The following is a 19,398-nucleotide window of genomic DNA, read 5'->3' on the forward strand; positions in this document are numbered from 1 at the left end:
ATATTCATTAACTGCCGCTCATGGCTAACGAGTGCGGAATTACCCTTGGTCATTGTACTTTAAAAGATGGCACAAACATTATGTTGTGTTTAAGCAGCTGTAGTAATTATTTCATTTAAAGATAAAAAAAATCCCTCGCTCTGCTGATTCCATTTGCTACGGGAAAAGCCCAGAGATGCTACGGCAAGAACGGCCACCGCAAAGAAAATTTTGATTCTGAAACACTTACTTTTAATAGGAGATGATACTTCAAGACCCTTTGCATTGGTACCACCAACAGATCTTGCAATTTAAACTTCCCATCCTGAACCTTTAATGTGCATTCCTAACAATGAAATAAAATCAATGGAGAGGTGGGAAAAAATTCTTCTCAATCTGCTTTGTTTTGCTTCTGTAAACTCTCAAAGCACAATGCATTATTAGTTCCTAATTTTTCCAGGAGGGGCACTGGGGTTGGGGCGGATGTCCCAGTTCCATCATGTACACAGTCCCGCCTCTCACTTCCACTCCTGCAGAGCTGGTTGTGCTCCTTTGCATGTGGGAGACCTAGGTCTGAGTCCCTTGCTTCCTCTCTCCAGGCAGGGGACAGAAGTGCTGGGAGCAGACTACTCAGCCTCCAGGGGAGTAGAGGAGTGGCACCATGTTTCAGAATGCCCAAGTAGTGACCACTCCAGCTGATTCAGTGGCAGCACTGGTTGGTTCTGATGGGAATCCGTTCCAGGCCACAGAGGGGAAGTAGTGACTGGGACATAGTGAGCGATTGCCCCAAATCCACTGGGGGAGGGGGGGGAAACCACCTAGAAAGAGAGAACATGTCTCCCTTATCCCAGACAATATTAAACTATAAGACTAGTGCATTGCGATGGGCCTGATACAATGGCCCTAGGCTACGCAGAGAGATAGGCTCTGCTAACAAGCGGAAATGTAATTAAATAAGGAGAAATGGATGAACAGCTAGAGGTCACAGCAGCAGCGCCGTGGGGACTGGGCATAATCTGGATCGTAATATTTTGATGTGAGAGCCGGGGGGCGGGGCTTATAAAAAGGGATTCAGCTCGTAACCACATTATTGCATTTGCACGGTGAATCACAGGCCATTGGTGGACAATAAAATAACACACAGAGGCAGCCCAGCAATTTGAGATGAACATCACGAATGAAGCAGGAATTACAGCTGGAAACAAACAGCAGCTCCAGTAGCCTGTCCTTTCTGGCTCCTCTACCTCACAGGGGTGTTGCGAGGACAAAGACACTAAAGCTTGTGAGGAGCTCAGCTACCACCGTAGTGGGGGCCACAGAAGTGTCTAGACTAGATAGAGAGATCCTCCCTAGTCTGGTAGCCCATGCGATACAGATTCCTATTGATGTAAAGTCTTCAGAAGACAAGAATGAGGGGGGATTCGATAGCTGCTTTCAACTACCTGAAAGGGAGTTCCAAAGAGGATGGATCTAGACTGTTCTCAGTGGTGGCAGATGACAGAAAAAGGAGTAATGGTCTCAAGTTGCAGTGGGGGAGGTTTAGGTTGGATATTAGGAAAAACTTTTTCACTAGGAGGGTGGTGAAGCACTGGAATGTGTTACCTAGGGAGGTGGTGCAATCTCCTTCCTTAGAGGTTTTTAAGGTCAGGCTTGACAAAGCCCTGGCTGAGATGATTTAGTTGGGAATTGGTCCTGCTTTGAGCAGGGGGTTGGACTAGATGACCTCCTGAGGTCCCTTCCTACCCTGATATTCTATGATTCTAAAGAGAAGATGGGTTTGGTGGTCTCGCTGTCCTAGCCCCAAGGAGCCATTTGGGCACACAACACAGGAGATAGAACAATTCAGTCCCTAATGCCGAGTCAGTGTAAGTAGGCCCATGTCCCCATTGACTTCAATAGGTTGTAACAGCTTGTGCCAGAACTGAACGTGGTCCAAAAATCTCTGCTCAAGGGAGGCACAAAACTGGAGCATCGGCGGGAGGAAAGGCTGGGCTGACCCAGAGCAGGAGCTGCCCGAGCTGTGCGTGGAAACTGCCCGCAATGCACCTGGCTCCAGCAGCACAAACATCTGCCAGAAATTCAGCACCAATGACATAGGCGCCTGATTCAAAGCCCACTGGAGTCAATGGAAAGACTCCCCCCTGGCTTTGGATCGGGCCCAGAACACCCCAACGACAGAGGCAGGGAGTGATTTCATCTTCCTGGGGTGGAGCCGTCACAGAGGTGACTTTCTCAGGCTTGGGGGGCAGGAGCAAGGCGGAGAGTTATTCACACATGCAGCCCTATGCCGCTTTTGAAAGGTGAGGAGGTTGCAGAGGGGCTTTATAGAGGGGTGAAATGGCGGGTGGGAATGACAGGATATGTGGGACGCCTGCTGTGCTGAGCTAGTCCGATCCACTGTTACAGCCTTTTTACGGGGGAGGTGGGCTGAATGATCCAGAGGCCAATCCTATGAAGTGCTGAGCTTCCAGCGACATCAACAGTGATCTTCCACGGGGCTCAGTGCAGGAACGACTGGGTGAAATCCTCTGGCTTGTGTTAGGTAGGAGGTCAGAGAGGATGATCCTTCTGGCCTGAAAATCCATGAATCTCTAAACGGGCGCTGAGGGTGCTCAGCACCTTGCCGAGGGACGATGAATCGGGTCTTTTCCATCATCCATGGCTGTCATTGATCATGACACAACTGGCTGGCTGGGGGAGGCTTTGGGGGCCTTCCTGCTACAAAGCCAGAGTATTTAAAAAAGGGGGGGGGGGAATGAAACACATTCATGAAACCGTCTAAACATGGCAGCTTTAAGCCTTGCGCCATGGAGGCTACGCAGGTGTAAGAGGCCGATTCTGCCCCCTGCTCCGGACAGTGGCTATTAAAAAGCTACAAGGGGCTAGTGGGAACTTCTCTAGCACTGGCCCTGCAATGGGGTGGGAGGCAGATGGGCAATAGTACAAGGTACTATGGAGATTTGGGGCTGCTCAGTGGCCCAAGTAAAGACTGCCTGGGCTGCTCTGATTTATGCCAGGCAGCAGACTGGCAGACCCCCAATCTGAGTGGCTGACGCTATCTTTGCCTGCCAACCCCCTTGTGCTGCCCCAGAATCAGCCCCCCCAATTCTTCCTTCCCTCTTTCATCAAAGCTATTGGGAAATTCGCCTTAATCATTCAATCCCAGCAGCCGTGTCAAAACCCGACAGCGAAGTAAATCCAGGAAGGGAGGCAGAACACAAAAGAGCTATTGGACTGAACGCCCCATGCGTCATTCCAGTCGCCCCCACATCCACTTACCTCAACTTTTTGCCTCACGTCCTCTTTGCTTGCAATGAGAGCGTTCAGCGTATTTTGGGCGCATTCCATATGGCTGCAGTACTCCCCATAAATCAATAGCCTGGAAAGGATTTAATCAGAAACATTTGCCGGCAGTCATTACTCAATATAAAAAAATATGGGAGAGTGCAAAGCAAACAGCTACTCCCCCGATATAACTGCTCAATGAAGTATTAACACTTTTTTATGGCACCGCTTTTTTAACATCGAAACACTGAGGCTTTCAGAGACGTGTGTTCGAGCCTGTGTGGGAAATTTGGTCACCAAAATTAGGCTGGTGGGGAGTAGGGTGACCAGATAGTAAGTGTGAAAAATCGGGATGGGGTGGAGGGTAATAGGCCTCTATATAAGAAAAAGGCCCAAATATCGGGATTGTCCCTATAAAATCGGGACATCTGGTCACCCTAGTGAGGAGTAGAAGGGACATTTCAATTAATCTGCCCTCCCATTACAGAAAGTAAAGTGGCTCATCCCTCAACTGCCAGGTCCCAGAGCCCTGGCATAATTCCAACACTGGCCTGTAAAATCCCTAAAGCCAAGTTTGCTTGGGTGAGACCAGATGTTAAACTATAATTGTATGGTGCAGTGCTAATACCCCCCTGCTCTGGATTGCTATGAAGTTCCTGTTCACGCAGGAGGAAAGGACCCTTTTCTTTTCCTCTTTCCACTGACTGAGAAGCTCCAAAACAGCCCAGTGCCTATCCGGCTCTGCTGCTACTTCTCCAATAGCGTATTCTGAGAGCCCCACCTTCCTTTCTCTTTTCAGACACCAGTTTCTTTTTTAATAACTTTCTGAACAGAGATGGGTCTGGCTCAAAACTCTGGATCGAAACACATCAGGACTTTGGAAAAGTCTGTATCTGAATCCAGATCCCAACTTCCTACCGAGTTCTTATCTCTACAGGGAGTAGGGTGACCAGACAGCAAGTGTAAAAAATCAGGAGGGGAGTGTGTGTGTGTGGGGGGGTTAATAGGAGCCTATATAAGAAAAAGCCCCCCAAAATCAGGACTGTCCCTATAAAATCGGGACATCTGGTCACCCTAATAGGGAGCTGTACTGAAGTCCCAGAGCTCAACGCCCTTGTTTCATAGAATCATAGAATATCATGGTTGGAAAGGACCTCAGGAGGTCATCTAGTCCAACCCCCTGCTCAAAGCAGGACAAATACCCACCTAAGTCATCACAGCCACAGCCTGACCTTAAAAACCTCTAAGGATGGAGATTCCACCACCTCCCTAGGTAACCCATTCCAGTACTTCACCATCCTCCTAGTGAAAAATTTCCCCCTAATATGCAACCTAAACCTTCCCCACTGCAACTTGAGACCATTGCTTCTTGTTCTGTCATCTGGTACCACTGAGAATAGTCTAGATCCGTCCTCGGGTATTGTTGTTAAATTATTATTTGTAGTATTATTTAAAGTATTAAGTAAAGTATTATTTGCAGTAGCACTTGGGAGTCCCTGTCATGGACCAGGACCCCATTGTGCTAGGAGCTGTACAAAACACAGAACAAAAAGTTAGCCTCTGCTTCCAAGAGCTTGCAACCTGGATATAATACCACAATCTTGTGGCTCAAGGCTATCTGCAGGACAGATATATTAAAAAAGAATCTGTTTCAGGAAGGAGCATTTAAAAAAAATAAAACTGCCTCCAGGAAGAATCTCCTTCATAGCATGTTATGAAACGGCTCCATCAATGGTAAGCAAATACACCACCCCACGCACCGTATCTCGTATCCGATGATTGCAATACAAATCGCACGGCCCACATACTAAATGGAGCTGCAAGGATGCATTAGCAATTATGTAGTTAATGCACCTTAACTCCAGTGGCCCAGGGGCACCAGTTACACTGTGTATTTCGTTGCCTCCCCCAAACCATACATCTAGAGATCAACAAGCCTGTTGAGCTGAGCGTCCCCAGAGTCAAAGCCGTGGATGCTGTCCAAGGTGCAGGAATGAATGGATGGGCGACCTCTATTTAAAGTTCACCCAGGGTCCTACAGCTTCTCCCTCCCCAAACAATATTTCCCCTCTGATTCATTTCCGTTAACTCACTTCCCCCATTTGATCCTAGGTAGCTTGATGTTTAAGCAATAACCCTTAGAAAGCCTATTGGGAAAGATACTGGAGAGTCACCGGTCATTAAGGTGCCTTTCCTCCTCGCTGTATGTTGCATGCAGTTTATTCAAACTGGACATTGTTAGGGGAGGTTAGTGCGCTGAACTCTGAATCAAACTGGCTCTGGAGGCTCAGTAAATACAAAGGTAAATGGTGCATGCACACCCCAAATCCTGCACGCGCGCCACTGAATGCAGAAGCTGCTAAACAGTGAGCCCTCCTGCAATGAAGTGTTTTCTTGAGATGACAACATAGGCAGCAATACCCCCCGCCCCATGTCTTAATAGGCTTTTCCCCCTCCCTAATCACTTCTGCTCAGTTTACACCAGGTTAGCAGTGCAATTTGCAAAAGCAGATCATGCGCTGCATTAAAGCAACAAAACAACCTAGATCTCAGGAGGCTTAAAGGTAAAATAAAAACCTTTCAATTGAGAAATGTATTTAATTTCTCCAACGTGGCTCACAGCACGTCCTGCCAATGCCATAAAACTACATAACTGGCTTCCAGCCACACTGTGACAATGGCCAGGCTGCTGGTGTGCTAATATCCCTGCCTATCAAACTGACCTGTATTGTCCCTGTTTCCTTGTACTTCCCCGTTTGTCTGTCTGTCTGTCCGTCCATCTGCTGTCTCGGTTTATACTTGGATTGTAAGCTCTCTGGGGCAGGGGCATCTTATTTTGTTCTGTGTTTGTACAGTGCCTACTGCGGTGGGATCGTGGTCCGTGACTAGGCTCTTAGTACAGTAATACAACGAAACCATAACATTTTCCAAACCACAAGTGTTCACGTTTGATGAAACAACCAACACCATATCCAGGCCCCTCTTTCATTTAAGGGCCCCCAGGCATTTACCATTATTACTTAAGTCTCCCAGCACTCCTGTGAGGTAGGCAAATATGAGCCGTGTTTTACAAACAGAAGCAGCGTGACTTGCCCAAGGTCACAGAGCAAGTCAGTTGCAGGACCAGGTAACAGACGCTATGATGCCTCAATTTCAGTCCAGACTAGGTGATGTTCCTTCCCTTCTAGCAAAATGCTCAGAAAGGACTCAGCAATTATTATTATTTGCATTACCGTAGAAAACTAGGAGGCCTCAACTGAGATCGGGAGCACATTGTACGAGGTGCTGCACAGACACCAAGTAAGAGACAGTCCCTACCACGAAGAGCTTACTGTCTAAACAGACAAGACAGACAAAAGGTGATGAAACGGAGTATTAACGTCATTTGCCAAAGGAGGAGCGGAGGCATCGAAAAATAAGGCCCTGATCCTGCAAAGACCCATACACACGTCAAATCTGCGGGACGAGAGGCGTCTCATCAAACCACCCTTTGCAGGTGCCGAATAATTGAATGGAGAGATTTATGGAACACTCAATACCTGATGAAGCTGCAGCCAATACAGATTATTCCCCTGGCTTTTTCCCTTAACAATCTCTCAACATGTTCAGTAACATGCAGCCGGTTTAAAAGGAGCTCCAAGAACATAGATTCTAACCCAACAGGTGGTTATATCTTGGCCCATGTTTTTGGCTCATCTACCTACCTATGGTATTTCTACAGGGCCATATCATCTAAACCCCAGTATACGTCCAGCTAGTGTTGCCCTATTGCTCTGGCCATCTAGCAATAAAAATGAACCACAGTATCAAATAACACCTTGCCCGTCGCACGCGAGGACCTCAGGGCACTTTGCACGCAGTGATGGAGACACCGAGGGAAACGGTGGGGGCGAAAGACCTCTCTGGCTTCAAGATTAGGCTAGATAAGTTTATGGAGGGAATGGTTTAATGAGATAATGTGATTTTAGTCAATTAGGTAATAAAGTGCCATCGCTGGTAAAATGTGGGTCTGGCTAGAGAATCTTGCCTGTATGCTCGGGGTTCTACTGATCGCCATATTTGGGGTCGGGAAGGAATTTTCCTCCAGGGTAGATTGGCAGAGGCCCTGGAGGTTTTTCGCCTTCCTCCACAGCATTGGGCAGGGGTCGCAAGCTGGAGGATTCTCTGCAACTTGAAGTCTTTAAATCACGATCTGGAGACTTCAACAGCTGAGTTAAGGGAAAGTGGGTGGGTCAGCTTTTGTGGCCTGCATCATGCGGGAGGTCAGACTAGATGACCATAATGGTCCCTTCTGACCTTTAAGTCTATGAGTCTCACATCCCCCCTGGGAGAGGTGATGTCAGTGTTCAGAGCTGGGTGAAATCTTTTGACGGCATCCTCATCCCCGCGCCAATGCGTGTTAACAATTTCCCCCCACGAAACAGTCCCTGGATACACAAAACCACCCCTGGCCAAACTCCCCTAGGTTTCAACAGGGCCAGGACTTTGCCCACCACCCAGTCTTTAAAATGCCAGCTCACTCTATTTAAAAGCACATTTCACTAGCTCGTACAAGCAGCTTTAATACATCGATAACAGAGCGAGCCCATCGCGAACGTTCAAGCATTATGCAGAGGGCTCACGGATTAGTGGTGAACCCATTTACAAGGGAAAGATTAGATTTTTTTTTTCTGGAACAGGGGCGGTCGCATAGTTCTTGCTGTCCTGGGGGGGGGGAGAGGGTGCAGTGCAGTGTTTGCTGGGATTTGGGAGCCTCGAGGCGCACTGCTGTGTGGGGAAACAACAAATCCTCCTTATGGATCCTCCTGTTCTCACGAAACACACATTGAACACTTCTCGAGTGCACTTCTCCCCTTGTCTTAACAGAACTTGCCGTAGCAGAGAGGTTCCCACAGGCCATTCTGGGAAATGTAGTTCGCACAGCTTTAGAGAGGTAGGATAGTGTGATGGTGACATTATTGGAGTGGGCCTCAAGAGGAGGGTTCAATTCCCTTGTCTGCCACAGACTCCCCGTGTGACCCTGGGCAAGTCACTTAATCTCTCTGTGCCTCAGGTTTCCACCCCCCATCTGTGAAATGAAGGCAATACTTCCTTTCTCCCATCCTCTATCTATTTAGGATGCAAGCTCTTGGTATATTCTCTCTTGCTATATGTATGTATGGCATTTGGCACCATGGGACCTTTTAAGTTCTACCCTAATACAAATAATAAAATAATGTATTAAGCAAGAATGCCTGGCAACACATTTTACAACAATGGTATATGCTAAACAGGATATGAGTTACTCAAGTGGGCAATGCCTCAGCATGGAAATCAAAGCTCCAGTGCTAGTGAGAAACGGCACGAAGAATGCCACACTTCCATAGATCAATATGGCGTGGAAGAGGGAACATACACTAAAAAGTACAGTGCTGGCATCTCCTGTGAATGAAGGTGGGGAGTCATTGTAAAGGAGGAGGGGACTACAATGGAAAACGGACCCACACAGAATAAGAGCCAGGGCAGATAAGTAGCTTATCCAATTCAATGTACATACATCTTATGAGGCTTAGGATAAAAGCAAAGGAAGGGAATACGCCTTCAGATGTCATCCGCTAGAGACCCTCAAAAGGAGAAGGATTTTAAGATTATACTGGAGGGAAAAACCATATCTGAGACCTTTGGCAGAGTGAAGAAACCAAACCCCAAACCAGACACAGCTGTTCTGCTTTGAACATTATTAACTGTAGCCTTTAATAAGGGACAAGCAAGGCCAGATTCGGAATATTCTGTGCAGTGCTAGTCACTATATTGAAAAGAACTGATAGCCGATCAACAGCAAACAACAACCAGAATAACACAGGGGCTTGAGGGTTTGGGGTGCTCAGAAAGGCTAGGGGGAAAAAAGTATGTTGGCTGACATATTTCAATGGCTGATCTAACAACCGGGGGGGGGGGGGGGGGGGGGGAGAGAGAGACTTAACCTTGTCTGTCTCTGTTCTCTCACTGGCACCTCCAGCCAGAACTGCCCTCGTGACACAAGTCTACACTCAACGTTCAGATTCCAGAGCATGCTCCCTAGTGCACAGCCAGTTCACCATGTTGAAACAGCTGTCTTTGGTAATCAACGTGAATTTCTTTTACGGTGAGGGTGCCCCGCTAGAAAGGGATGTTGATGACAGACCTTCCTCATAGCAGCGAGCCGAAACGGGGGGGACTTGGACTCCTTTGCTAAAGAAAATAGTTAACAGGCAAAAGGGAGAGGAACTTTTTTCTTAGCCCCGTATCAGAAATTGACAGCTTGCTTTGGGCCTTGTTTGCACTTCCAATTTTTCACGTGGCAAGGTGCCGAGGAACTGTGCATCTTCCGTAGACACGAGTGGCACTGAAGTTTCACTCTACGGCTTGTGGTTTCTCTCCTCCCTCACTGCCAAATGCCCCAGGCACATTGCAAATCTGAGCCCAACACACTGCCCTCTGGAAGAGTTAAATCTGCAAAAGAGCAATCACCTACCCAAACAGTAAAGCACTTGCTGACTTACTGCCACAAAACCGGCTCTCTTCCAAAGGAAACCCTCCTCCCCCGCAGCTTGCAGGCGTAGTTAAGAAGCACTGTGCTTGACCCATTTTTATTCCCTCTCAAGGCTTGTGACAAATACAAAAAAAAAGGGTCAGCAATTGGCATTTCGCTGCTTGGAGCTTCCCAGGACGTAGGCCAGAGAAGGAGCTCCGCACAGTTTAATTACCCTTTTGAAGCCGGTTGGTTACTTGTTTGGTGGAATAACCCGGCAGGAAGAGTCATTTTAAGAGTTAGCTAGCGTGGCCTTTTGGGGGGAGAGAGGGGTTGAGAGAGGATTAAATACAAGCATTTTATTTCCAGCTTCTGTATCAAATTGATGCTAGAAAGAAACAGCCTCCTGTCTTTAACCTATTGACTTTGATTGCCTTAGCAGAGGAGCTAACCAAGTTAATGCCACGGATTGAGCCACTGGCAAGCACAATGCAGTCCTAAGGGGAGGGGAAACAGAGAGGGACAGTGACTAGTCAGGGTCACAGGCAGAACTGGGAATAGAACCCAGGTCTCCCGAGTGCCAGAATCATAAGAACATAAGACTGACCATACTGGGATAGACCAATGGCCCATCTAGCCCAGTATCCTGTCTTCTAACAGTGACCGGTGCCAGATGCTTCAGATGGAATGAACCGAACAGGGCAATTTATCGAGTGATCCATCCCCTGTCGTCCAGTCCCAGCTTCTGGCAGTTTAGGGACACCCAGAGCATGGGGTTGCCTCCCTGACCATCTTGGTCAGTAGCCACTGATGGACCTATCCTCTATGAACTTCTCTCATTCTTTTTTGAACCCAGTTATACTTCTGGTCTTCACAACATCCCCTGGCAACGAGTTCCACGGGTTGACTGTGCGTTGTGCAAAGACGACTTTCTTATGTTTTAAACCTGCTGCCTGTTAATTTCATCGGGTGGCCCCGAGTTCTTGCGTTATGTGAAGGGGTAAACAACACTCAGCGATTCAATTTCTCCACATCGTTCATGATTATAGACCATATCCCCTCTCAGTCATCTCTCTTCTAGGCTGAGCAGGCCCAGTCTTTTTAATCTCTCCTTACATGGAAGCTGTTCCATGCCCTACTTGTTTTTGTTGCCCTTCTTTATACCGTTGTTCCAGTTCTAGTATATCTTTTCTGAGATGGGGGGACCAGAACTGCAAGTAACATTCAAAGTGTGGGCATACCATGGATTTATATGATGGCATTATAATACTTTTGTCTTATTAGCTAACCCTTTCCTAATGGTTCCTGAAATTCTGTTCGCTTTTTTCTGACTGCTGCTGTTTTCAGAGCAGATGTTTTCAGAGAACTATCCACAATGTCTCCGAGATCTCTTTCTTGGTAACAGCTAACTTAGACTCTATCATTTTGTAGCTATACTTCGGATTACGTTTTCCAGGGGGCATTACTTTGCATTTATCGATATGAAATGTTATCTGCCATTTTCTTGCCCAGTCACTCCGTTTCGTAACTCTTCACAGTCCGGTTTGGACTTAACTATCTTGAGTAATTTTGGATTGTCTGCAAAACTTTGCTACTTCACTGTTTACCCCTTTTTCCAGATCATTTATGAATAGGTTGACCAGCACTGGCCCCAGTATCGGTCCGAGGGGGACCCCACTATTTACTTTTCTCAGCTGTGAAAACTGACCATTTATTCCTACTCTGTTTCCTGTCTTTTAACTAGTTACTGATCCATGAGAGGACCTTCCTTCTTGTCTCACGACTGCTTACTTTGCTTAAGAGCCTTTGGTGTGGGACATTGTCAAAGGCTTTCTAAAAGTCCAAATACACTATATCCACTGGATCACCCTTGTCCACATGTTTGTTGATCCCTTTCAAAGAATTCTAATAGATGGGAAATCATGTCTTGCCATTTACGAACGCCATGTTGAAGCATCCCTAACATAATGTACTTGTCTATATGTCTGCTAATTCTGTTCTTTACTATAGTTTCAACCAATTTGCCTGGTACTGAAGTTAGGCTTACTGGCCTGTAATTGCCAGGATCGCTTCTGGAGCCTTTTTAAAAAATTGGTGTCACATTAGCTATCCTCCAGTCATCTGGTACAGAGGCTGATTTAAGCAATAGGTTATATACCACAGTTAGTGGCTCTGCTATTTCATGCGTTCCTTCAGAACATTTATGTGAATATCATCTGGCTCTAGTGACTTATCACTGTTTAATTTATCAATTTGTTCCAAAACCTCCTCTAATCCAGCGCCCTATTGAGAAAACTCCACACCTAAGAACCTCTCTATAGACATCTGAGAGCCCTTCATCTACATTCAAAAAAACCAAAACTTAATAAAGAAGAGTAACCCAACTCATCAAAACAGCAACCACCCTTCTCCTTCCTCGCCCCCAACCACATCTCATGCGAATCAGCAGGCAGCCAACCCAATACGGATTAGAATTCTCACCCCAAACGCCTTCAATGCACACTTTAAAAGCCAGGCTTCTAGCATGCCCAGAAGTGCAACTGGTTCCGGCCGTTTCGTCCCAGGAGGTGGGAGAAGGTGAACATTCCAAAGGAAAGGGGAGCTCATGGAGATCACTCGGCTGGTGACCCCTTTCTTTTATACCGTAGGGGGAGGGTGGGATGCATGGAATTAGAGTGCCCGTCCCCCGAGCTCAGCGGTGGCAGACACTGGACCCCGGTGTCATGTGCAGTGGGGTTGCATTGGTGACTTTGTTCACACATGCTGCTCCAGCTTCCTCTGGTTTGTGATGGCCGCCATACCAAGGACTGAACTGGGGAACTCCAGAGCTAAAAGCACAAACTGTTACAGCTTGAGCTAATGAGCCAACACTCTCCAGGTGGGGCTGTAACAGACTGATCTCCTCTGTGGATCAGGCCTGTAGCACACATTCACGAATGGGTCGCACTCGATCATCACGGAAGTCTAGGAGGTCCCTGCCTGACAACGGGACAAACAGGGGACCTGAGCCTTGAGGCATCTTTGCTTTTGAAGTGGACCTCAGAAAGCTTCGAGAGTGGAAAAATCCCTGCTGAAAGACACTTCCAAACTCTAATCTCACTTGAGATACCAGGAACTCCAAGCACAGTCCCAGATGTGGGAGCTTTACAACAGGCCTTAACAAAATTCTGTCACTGTGCCGGCCTGCCAGTTTCCCAGCTGCTCTACCCATCCTGCTAGCCGTGAGAGCTGCTTATGGAAACGCTGGGCTCTTGTCCGTGTGGAAGGCTATATATGCCGTAGGATTTATAAAATGATTCCTGAGCTGTTAAAAATAGGTTGCTATTTATGGCGCAGGAGTTTGACAAAATTGCGGCTTTAGCCACTCTTAGCGTTAAACATCCAAACAGGCCGTCAGGCACTGCCAACCTGTGTCAGTCGCTCTGATTGTTTGTCTGATATTACAGATCTATCATTACACTTACTCGTGCACGGTGAACGAGATTTGTTACACATTGTGCCTTCAAAATATGATTGTTGTGCATGGGACTCTTATCCCCTAGCAGCTGTAACTCAGTTTGTAATGTCTCACCTCGCTTACGTGGATTTGGAGGTTAAGAGCCAGGGTTCTATCCCTGATGCCACAGGTGCGTTGATGACTGTCATTTATCGTCTATAGCACATGGATTTGACATCACACCCATTTACGTGTAAAAATTAAGCAAGCAAGGCAACTCTGTGCACAAATGGGTAACAGAATGTGCAAATACAACTTTTTTTTTATTTCCACCTAGGCGTAAGGTCCCTGGGGGATGTTACCTGAGCAGTACGGCTGCATCTACCTTGCACTGGGGCCAGGTGGTCTTAAATCAGGGAACTGCAGCAGGATTCCTGATGCAGCTACCATGAGCCCATTATATTAGAGAGAGAGAAATGCTACATTTATGTTCCCCACTAGTTTCGGGGTAGACAGACTGTCATGTCTTTGCCCTTTACACAATATCAAGAATATGAGGAAACCACATGGACAGCTGGGGGCCAAATCATGTTTACTAACCACATACAAGGCTGGACTACATGTATCCACAACTGCTCTGTTCGGTTCAGGGGGCTTCTTCAGTAGAGGACGGGGAGTCCCACTAGAGGGCTCCCACGCTGTTTAAAGGGACACCATCCAATGCCAATATATTACATGATGGTTCTTCTAGTTAGGTTTATAATCACGTGCAAATACGCAGTCACTCCAGCACATGCATGGCTACTCAGACACTTCTGCAACCAGCTGGCAGGAAAGACTCGACATCTCCTTTCAAAGCCCAAGGTACTGCTGGTAAAACCTTAAATTATCGCAAGGGTTAGAAAAGTGACAGGCCTTTCCATTTGGAGCTCTTTCGCGCTTTAGCCGGGCTTTCAGGTTCCCTAGCATCAGTTTCCAAACCTCTCTGGGGACAGCAATCACTTTCAAACAACCCCCATGTCTCCTAACCCCGAGGCACGGAAGAGCTCTGCAGCCGGCTCAAACTGTTCTTTGGGAGCAAAGAGGGAATAGACGGACTGAAAGAGCAGTTTGGGGAAAATTGGCTTTAAAAAACTGAGCAGCCTGGCTGCTGAATGGGGGGGGGACAGCTGTGTGCTGAAGGCGTTTCTCTTGCTGTTCATGCACCAGACAGAGGTAATGCTTGGAAGATGGCACCAGAAGGAGGTTTGACATTGGATACGTCTACACGGCAAGGGAAGGTGTGATTGTAGCATGGGTAGGCAAACCAGAGCAACCTTTAATCCAGTTTGCACAGGTAACAATAGTAGTCTAGATGCAGAGGCACAGGCTAGCTACCCGAGTACAAGCCAGCTGAGGAGCCCGGCTGCTAGCCCGCATGTACTCCAGTTTTTAGGCCATGCCACCAGGTGTAAACCACTATTGTTAGCCAAGCTAGCTACTGTCAAATCATCAGGCAATCTGAGAAGAGCAAACCTTCCCCCCAACAGGCAACATCTGAACTGGGGATATAACCAGGGCGAGACCTGGTTAGTTTAGACACAGATGCTGCGTAAATTAGGCCAGATGAGAAAGGAGAGGCTTATCTGCAATTTAGTTATAGCAATACAAAAAATGCCCCTGCAAAACCACTGTTCCACCTGAGCGATTAAAACTCTCTGAACGACAGATCTGAAGAATGTTTTGGTATTTGAGGTCGCTGGAGCCTGTGTGAGGATTTGCAGCTGCCAGTCGAGATCTGGCTGCTCACAGCTGGAGGTCTGATTAATTCAGTTGTGTATCTGGAAGGTTTTCAAGCTCTTCAAAAAAATGTTATTTGTAAACTCCTTTCGAAAATGGGTTGGCAAGTTCACACGCACACAGACGCAGCAGCCACCTAACTACCACCCCTCTGCCAAGCTCTAACTCCTCAATTAACAGCAGCAAACATTTATTTATAGGGTCCCTCGCACCCACAGGTTCCTCGCATGAGTGTCAATAAAATATACACACAACAAAAGCAGCACGGTGCAAGAGTTTTCAGAAAGAGGTTGCAAAACCCTTTGAGCAACCCATTCCCGGTATACTATGGAGAGGGATGCTGTTGAGTCAAGGCAAGCTTATGGATTGATGGACATGGTACCACTGCTCCTAGAAGTTCTGGCAGTACCATCCTTGACTAACTTCTCAGAACATGGAAGTCTGGGGTATGCTACTTGTCTGCAGATAAGTCCAGTATTTCTGAGACACCCTGCTATGCTATGTTTCCTGGAAGACGAGCTCTCTCTTGGAGGTCTGTTTTCTGAGACTTTCTTGAATCAGTGCCTGTTGTGACCTTCCTGGGAGAGAAGAGACCGCATTTGGTTGTGAGGAATATAAAGGGGATTCTTTATTGAAGCTGGACACAGACAGACCTTGTGGTTCTCAAGCGTTCTCCGGCTCCCAGACTAATCCAACCTGTGCTGCCCTGCGTCACCACATAGGGTGTTCCTAAATCGTGACCTGGTCTATACAGTCCAGAAAAGACTGCTCCCAACATGACAGTATGTTTAAGGAAGAGCAAAGCCAGGAATTAGATCAAAATGATCTATTTTTTAAAAAAAATGTTTTGCATTCTTTTCCCAAACAAGTATTCTCTTTTAATCCAAAAACATTTACTTTCTAAAAGCAGCATCATGAATGATGGACTATCTGACCTTGTGGTTTGTTATTAATGCAGATGGTATTTCTGGAGTTATTGACTTCTGAGAGGCATTTCCACGTCTAGACACTGGTTGAATCACACAGCAGTAACACCCTGGCATTATTCCACAATAAATCAGGCCTTTGATTATTATTAAGAATATTATTAAGACTTTCATTAACCTTATCTGCATGTTCCTGGATACTCCTGTTTGCAGCTGCCAAAACTTAGACTCCTCTATGTAACTTAATCTAGGCTTTAAATCTATTAATCCTCCCATAGGTGCGGGATGTCAGCAGCGCCAGATGGATGAGAGAATAGTTGCTTTGATCTACCAGACCGAGGTGCCCTCTGTAGACAAAGGAAATGATTCTGCAAGGATGCAGCATGCCCTTAACTCTCATTGACCCTTTGCATCCCGCAGGAAACCCCAGTTAAACACTCACAAAGGCGAGGCGTTATTCCACCTCTGAAGTTACAGGCTCTCATCTTTATTCTCTTGTGGGGTTTACAGACAAAAGCATTAGCTGCATGACGTTCAGCCCCTAGGACATCCAAACCAGACCATGGCACAATGGGGTCTGGGAAAGGTTTAGCCCACCCTGCCTTTGAATGCAGACCTCCACATGGGCTTCTCTCCCTCTTGGTCCTACAACACACGTGGGCTTAGCAAATATGAGGAAAGCTTCAGTCATGCAAAATGCCCAGGATCAAGGTGATATCATTGTGTATGGGAAGAAAACCGTTATAGGACGATCTACCCAACGTTGTGTTGCCCTTGAGGCTACCATTCCTGACGCCATCATATCCTTTGCAGCGGGTGCTAATCACAGTCTGGGACAATAGGGCAGAACGAGGTTACACTCATAACGCTTAAACTACCTGGGTGCAGGTGGTCACTAACCTATCACTCACTGTGTGGCACGGGTGTTTTGGAAGGACACCGAAAGGAGCAGAACAAGAACTGGTTTGGAACAGGAGCCCCTACGCTGATAGGACATCGGCACCTTACACGTTAACAGAGAGTGGTGCTTTCTTATCCCATCTACAGTAAGTACAGCACTGGGACTCCTGAATATCTGATGTTACTGGGGGATTTGTTTATGCTTCTTCAGAGTCCTGAAGATGCTGCCAAGGACTGGACGAGCTGTTTAAACTTTCTGGTGTGTGCAGGTGAGCTTTTTACACACCGGGCCCCTCCTTCAGCTTGTGTAAATCGAGTGAGCTCCTTTTCACATCAATAGAGTTATACTCAGTTACCCCTAATAGGGATCTAGCCAAAGTGTCATGAAATAGCAGCAATGGCTTATTTAGGGACAGATCCCTCTCTTTCTTCATGTCTCCTCCCCCGTTCATACCTCCATGCCCCTTCCCATCATTCCACCATTTACCAGACATGTTCCCCCAGCCGATGGCCAGAAATCCTGATGGGCAGCAGCCAGATGTGATAAGTGCAGTGCATTCTTTCAGTCCCTTTCCAGCCTATACTGGGAAATGAAACTAACCAAAACAGGGTCTTCACTAAGTAGGAGTGGGAGGGGTTAGCAGAGGACAGGGCTACCTGGTCCGTCAAGATCGGTGGTTTTCTTTTCAATATTTTTCACTCGCAGATTATGCCCTGTCATGAGCAATGCTCAATCAGGACTTAGCTTGTCACAATTAGAGCTCCCTGTCTGTTGGCTTTGTCTTTCATTCGTTTTACCTTTCTTTGAATTCTAGAAAAACTTTCGCCAAGCTGCTTCCTCCAGACATCATACAGACATCGATGGCCCTCAGGAAATTGAAGTGCACTTTAATTAGGTCCTAAAACAACGAAAAAAATCAATATGTTAAAAAACCTGAAACTCAATCTATGCGCATGCATGTAAAGTGTTTAGTTAATGCACATGCAGTTCTTTAAGTAACTTTACAGTCATTTTTTGGAGACGTCTAAACAGACCGCTGCAGCTGCCGTTCTCCCATCGGCGTAGGTAATCTACCTCCCCGAGAGGCAGTAGCTAGGTAAACAGAAGAATTCTTCCATCAACCTAGCACTGGCTGCACCAGGGGTCAGGTTGGCATAGCTACGTCTGTCAGGGGTGTGGATTTTTCATTCTGAGAGACTCAAGCTCCCAGTGTAGACCAGCTCTTTGCCTATTAACTGTTTTAATACAAGTGACTCCAGTGAGATATATCCTTAAATCACCATAAATACGAGGGTGTAATTAAGTTAGAAGGTTATACAATGATAAATGCATAGAGGGGTTCTGGGCATATTAAACTCCCTTTACTAGGTCTAGTGGGAGCAGTCTAGCAGCATACAATAACCGGCCAGAATACCGTAAAGCCCACACAATGCAGCCTTGTGAAAATGGACCAAGAAGGTGGAGTAATGCCTGCATTGAATCTGAATCACTGACATGATGGGCCTATGCTGATAATGGAACAACTGCGTCTGGCTGCCTTTGGTTAGGAAAACTCAACTGCTTAATTGCAGCAACCTGTGCGGCTGCCATCCCCACATGTCAGACTGAAGCAAGAGCTCAGCCTCCTACGCTACTGCAGAGTAAACAAGCCATGAAGGTGCACCACGAAAACCTCCTGATGAGCCCTGAAGTCTCCATTAACGAGGCTCATGCTGTTCTCCCAGTGCTGCCAGCTGTCTTCAGCGGTGCTACTATGGGAGAAGAGCCATTCATCATCTTGCCATCCCAGATGGCACTTAGGTGATAACATGGTGACCACCTGGGACAGGAGGAGGATGTGGCCATAGGTGGAGAGGATAGGTCAGATAACTTACTACCTCTCCTTGGACTGTCCGGGGAAGGGGTGGGAGGCTGGGCGTGGGGGAGCAGCCAGAGACTGATATCGGTAGGTCAAACACCAAAAGATCAGAAAACAGATCATAAATCAGATCTGGAAAGCAGGCTGAACACAGAATTCACTTGGACTTCAGTGGGGTCCCTGCATGAAGGGGGAAGCTCACCCCAGAAGAGGGCTAGCATGAGGACTAGGCAGGTCCTAGCTTGCCTTAAGTAGCACTTAAATACTATGTAGGCCTTATGCTAGCTTTCTGCCCAGAGGTGAATCTTCACCCAATAAGCATCTAACAGAACTTGATCCTGTGTCAACCTCGCTGTACACAGATGAAAGCTTCAAATGCTGGATTATGGCGTCACGGCAGGATCAAACTGGAGGGGAATCTAGGCTGCGTGTGCACATGCATAACAAGAATACCTAGTATTTATATAGCACTTTTCACCCATAGATCTCAGAGCACTTGACACAGGCGGAAGGCACCATTATCCCCAATTCACAGATAGGGACTGAGCTAATGAGGTGAAGTGACCTGCCCGAGTTCTCCAAGCAGGCCAGTTGCAGGGCTGGGTATAAAACCTGTCTCTCACGTCCCTGTCTAGTGTGATACTCACTAAGCCACACTGCCTGTTCCTGTGTGTATGTAAGTCTTTACAACAGAAAGAAAGAAAGAAAGAAAGAAAGAAAGAAAGAAAGAAAGAAAGAAAGAAA

At 46.9% G+C, this 19,398-nt stretch overlaps 1 protein-coding gene across 1 annotated transcript in view; it reads right to left on the reverse strand.

Annotated features, from left to right (window-relative positions):
• The window catches only part of VAV2 (vav guanine nucleotide exchange factor 2), a 305,827-nt gene that overhangs the window by 33,178 nt on the left and 253,251 nt on the right, over positions 1 to 19,398 (reverse strand). The window contains exons 8-10 of the mRNA XM_026657295.2: positions 17,594 to 17,694; positions 3,259 to 3,358; positions 230 to 325 (exon numbers count right to left, since the gene is read on the reverse strand). Coding sequence (XP_026513080.1) covers positions 230 to 325; positions 3,259 to 3,358; positions 17,594 to 17,694 — 297 coding nt within the window. The remainder of the gene's footprint in view (positions 1 to 229; positions 326 to 3,258; positions 3,359 to 17,593; positions 17,695 to 19,398) is intronic.

Source organism: Terrapene carolina, unplaced genomic scaffold (genome assembly GCF_002925995.2).
Source record: "Terrapene carolina triunguis isolate 2854851 unplaced genomic scaffold, T_m_triunguis-2.0 Scaffold238, whole genome shotgun sequence".
NCBI lineage: Eukaryota > Metazoa > Chordata > Testudines > Emydidae > Terrapene > Terrapene triunguis.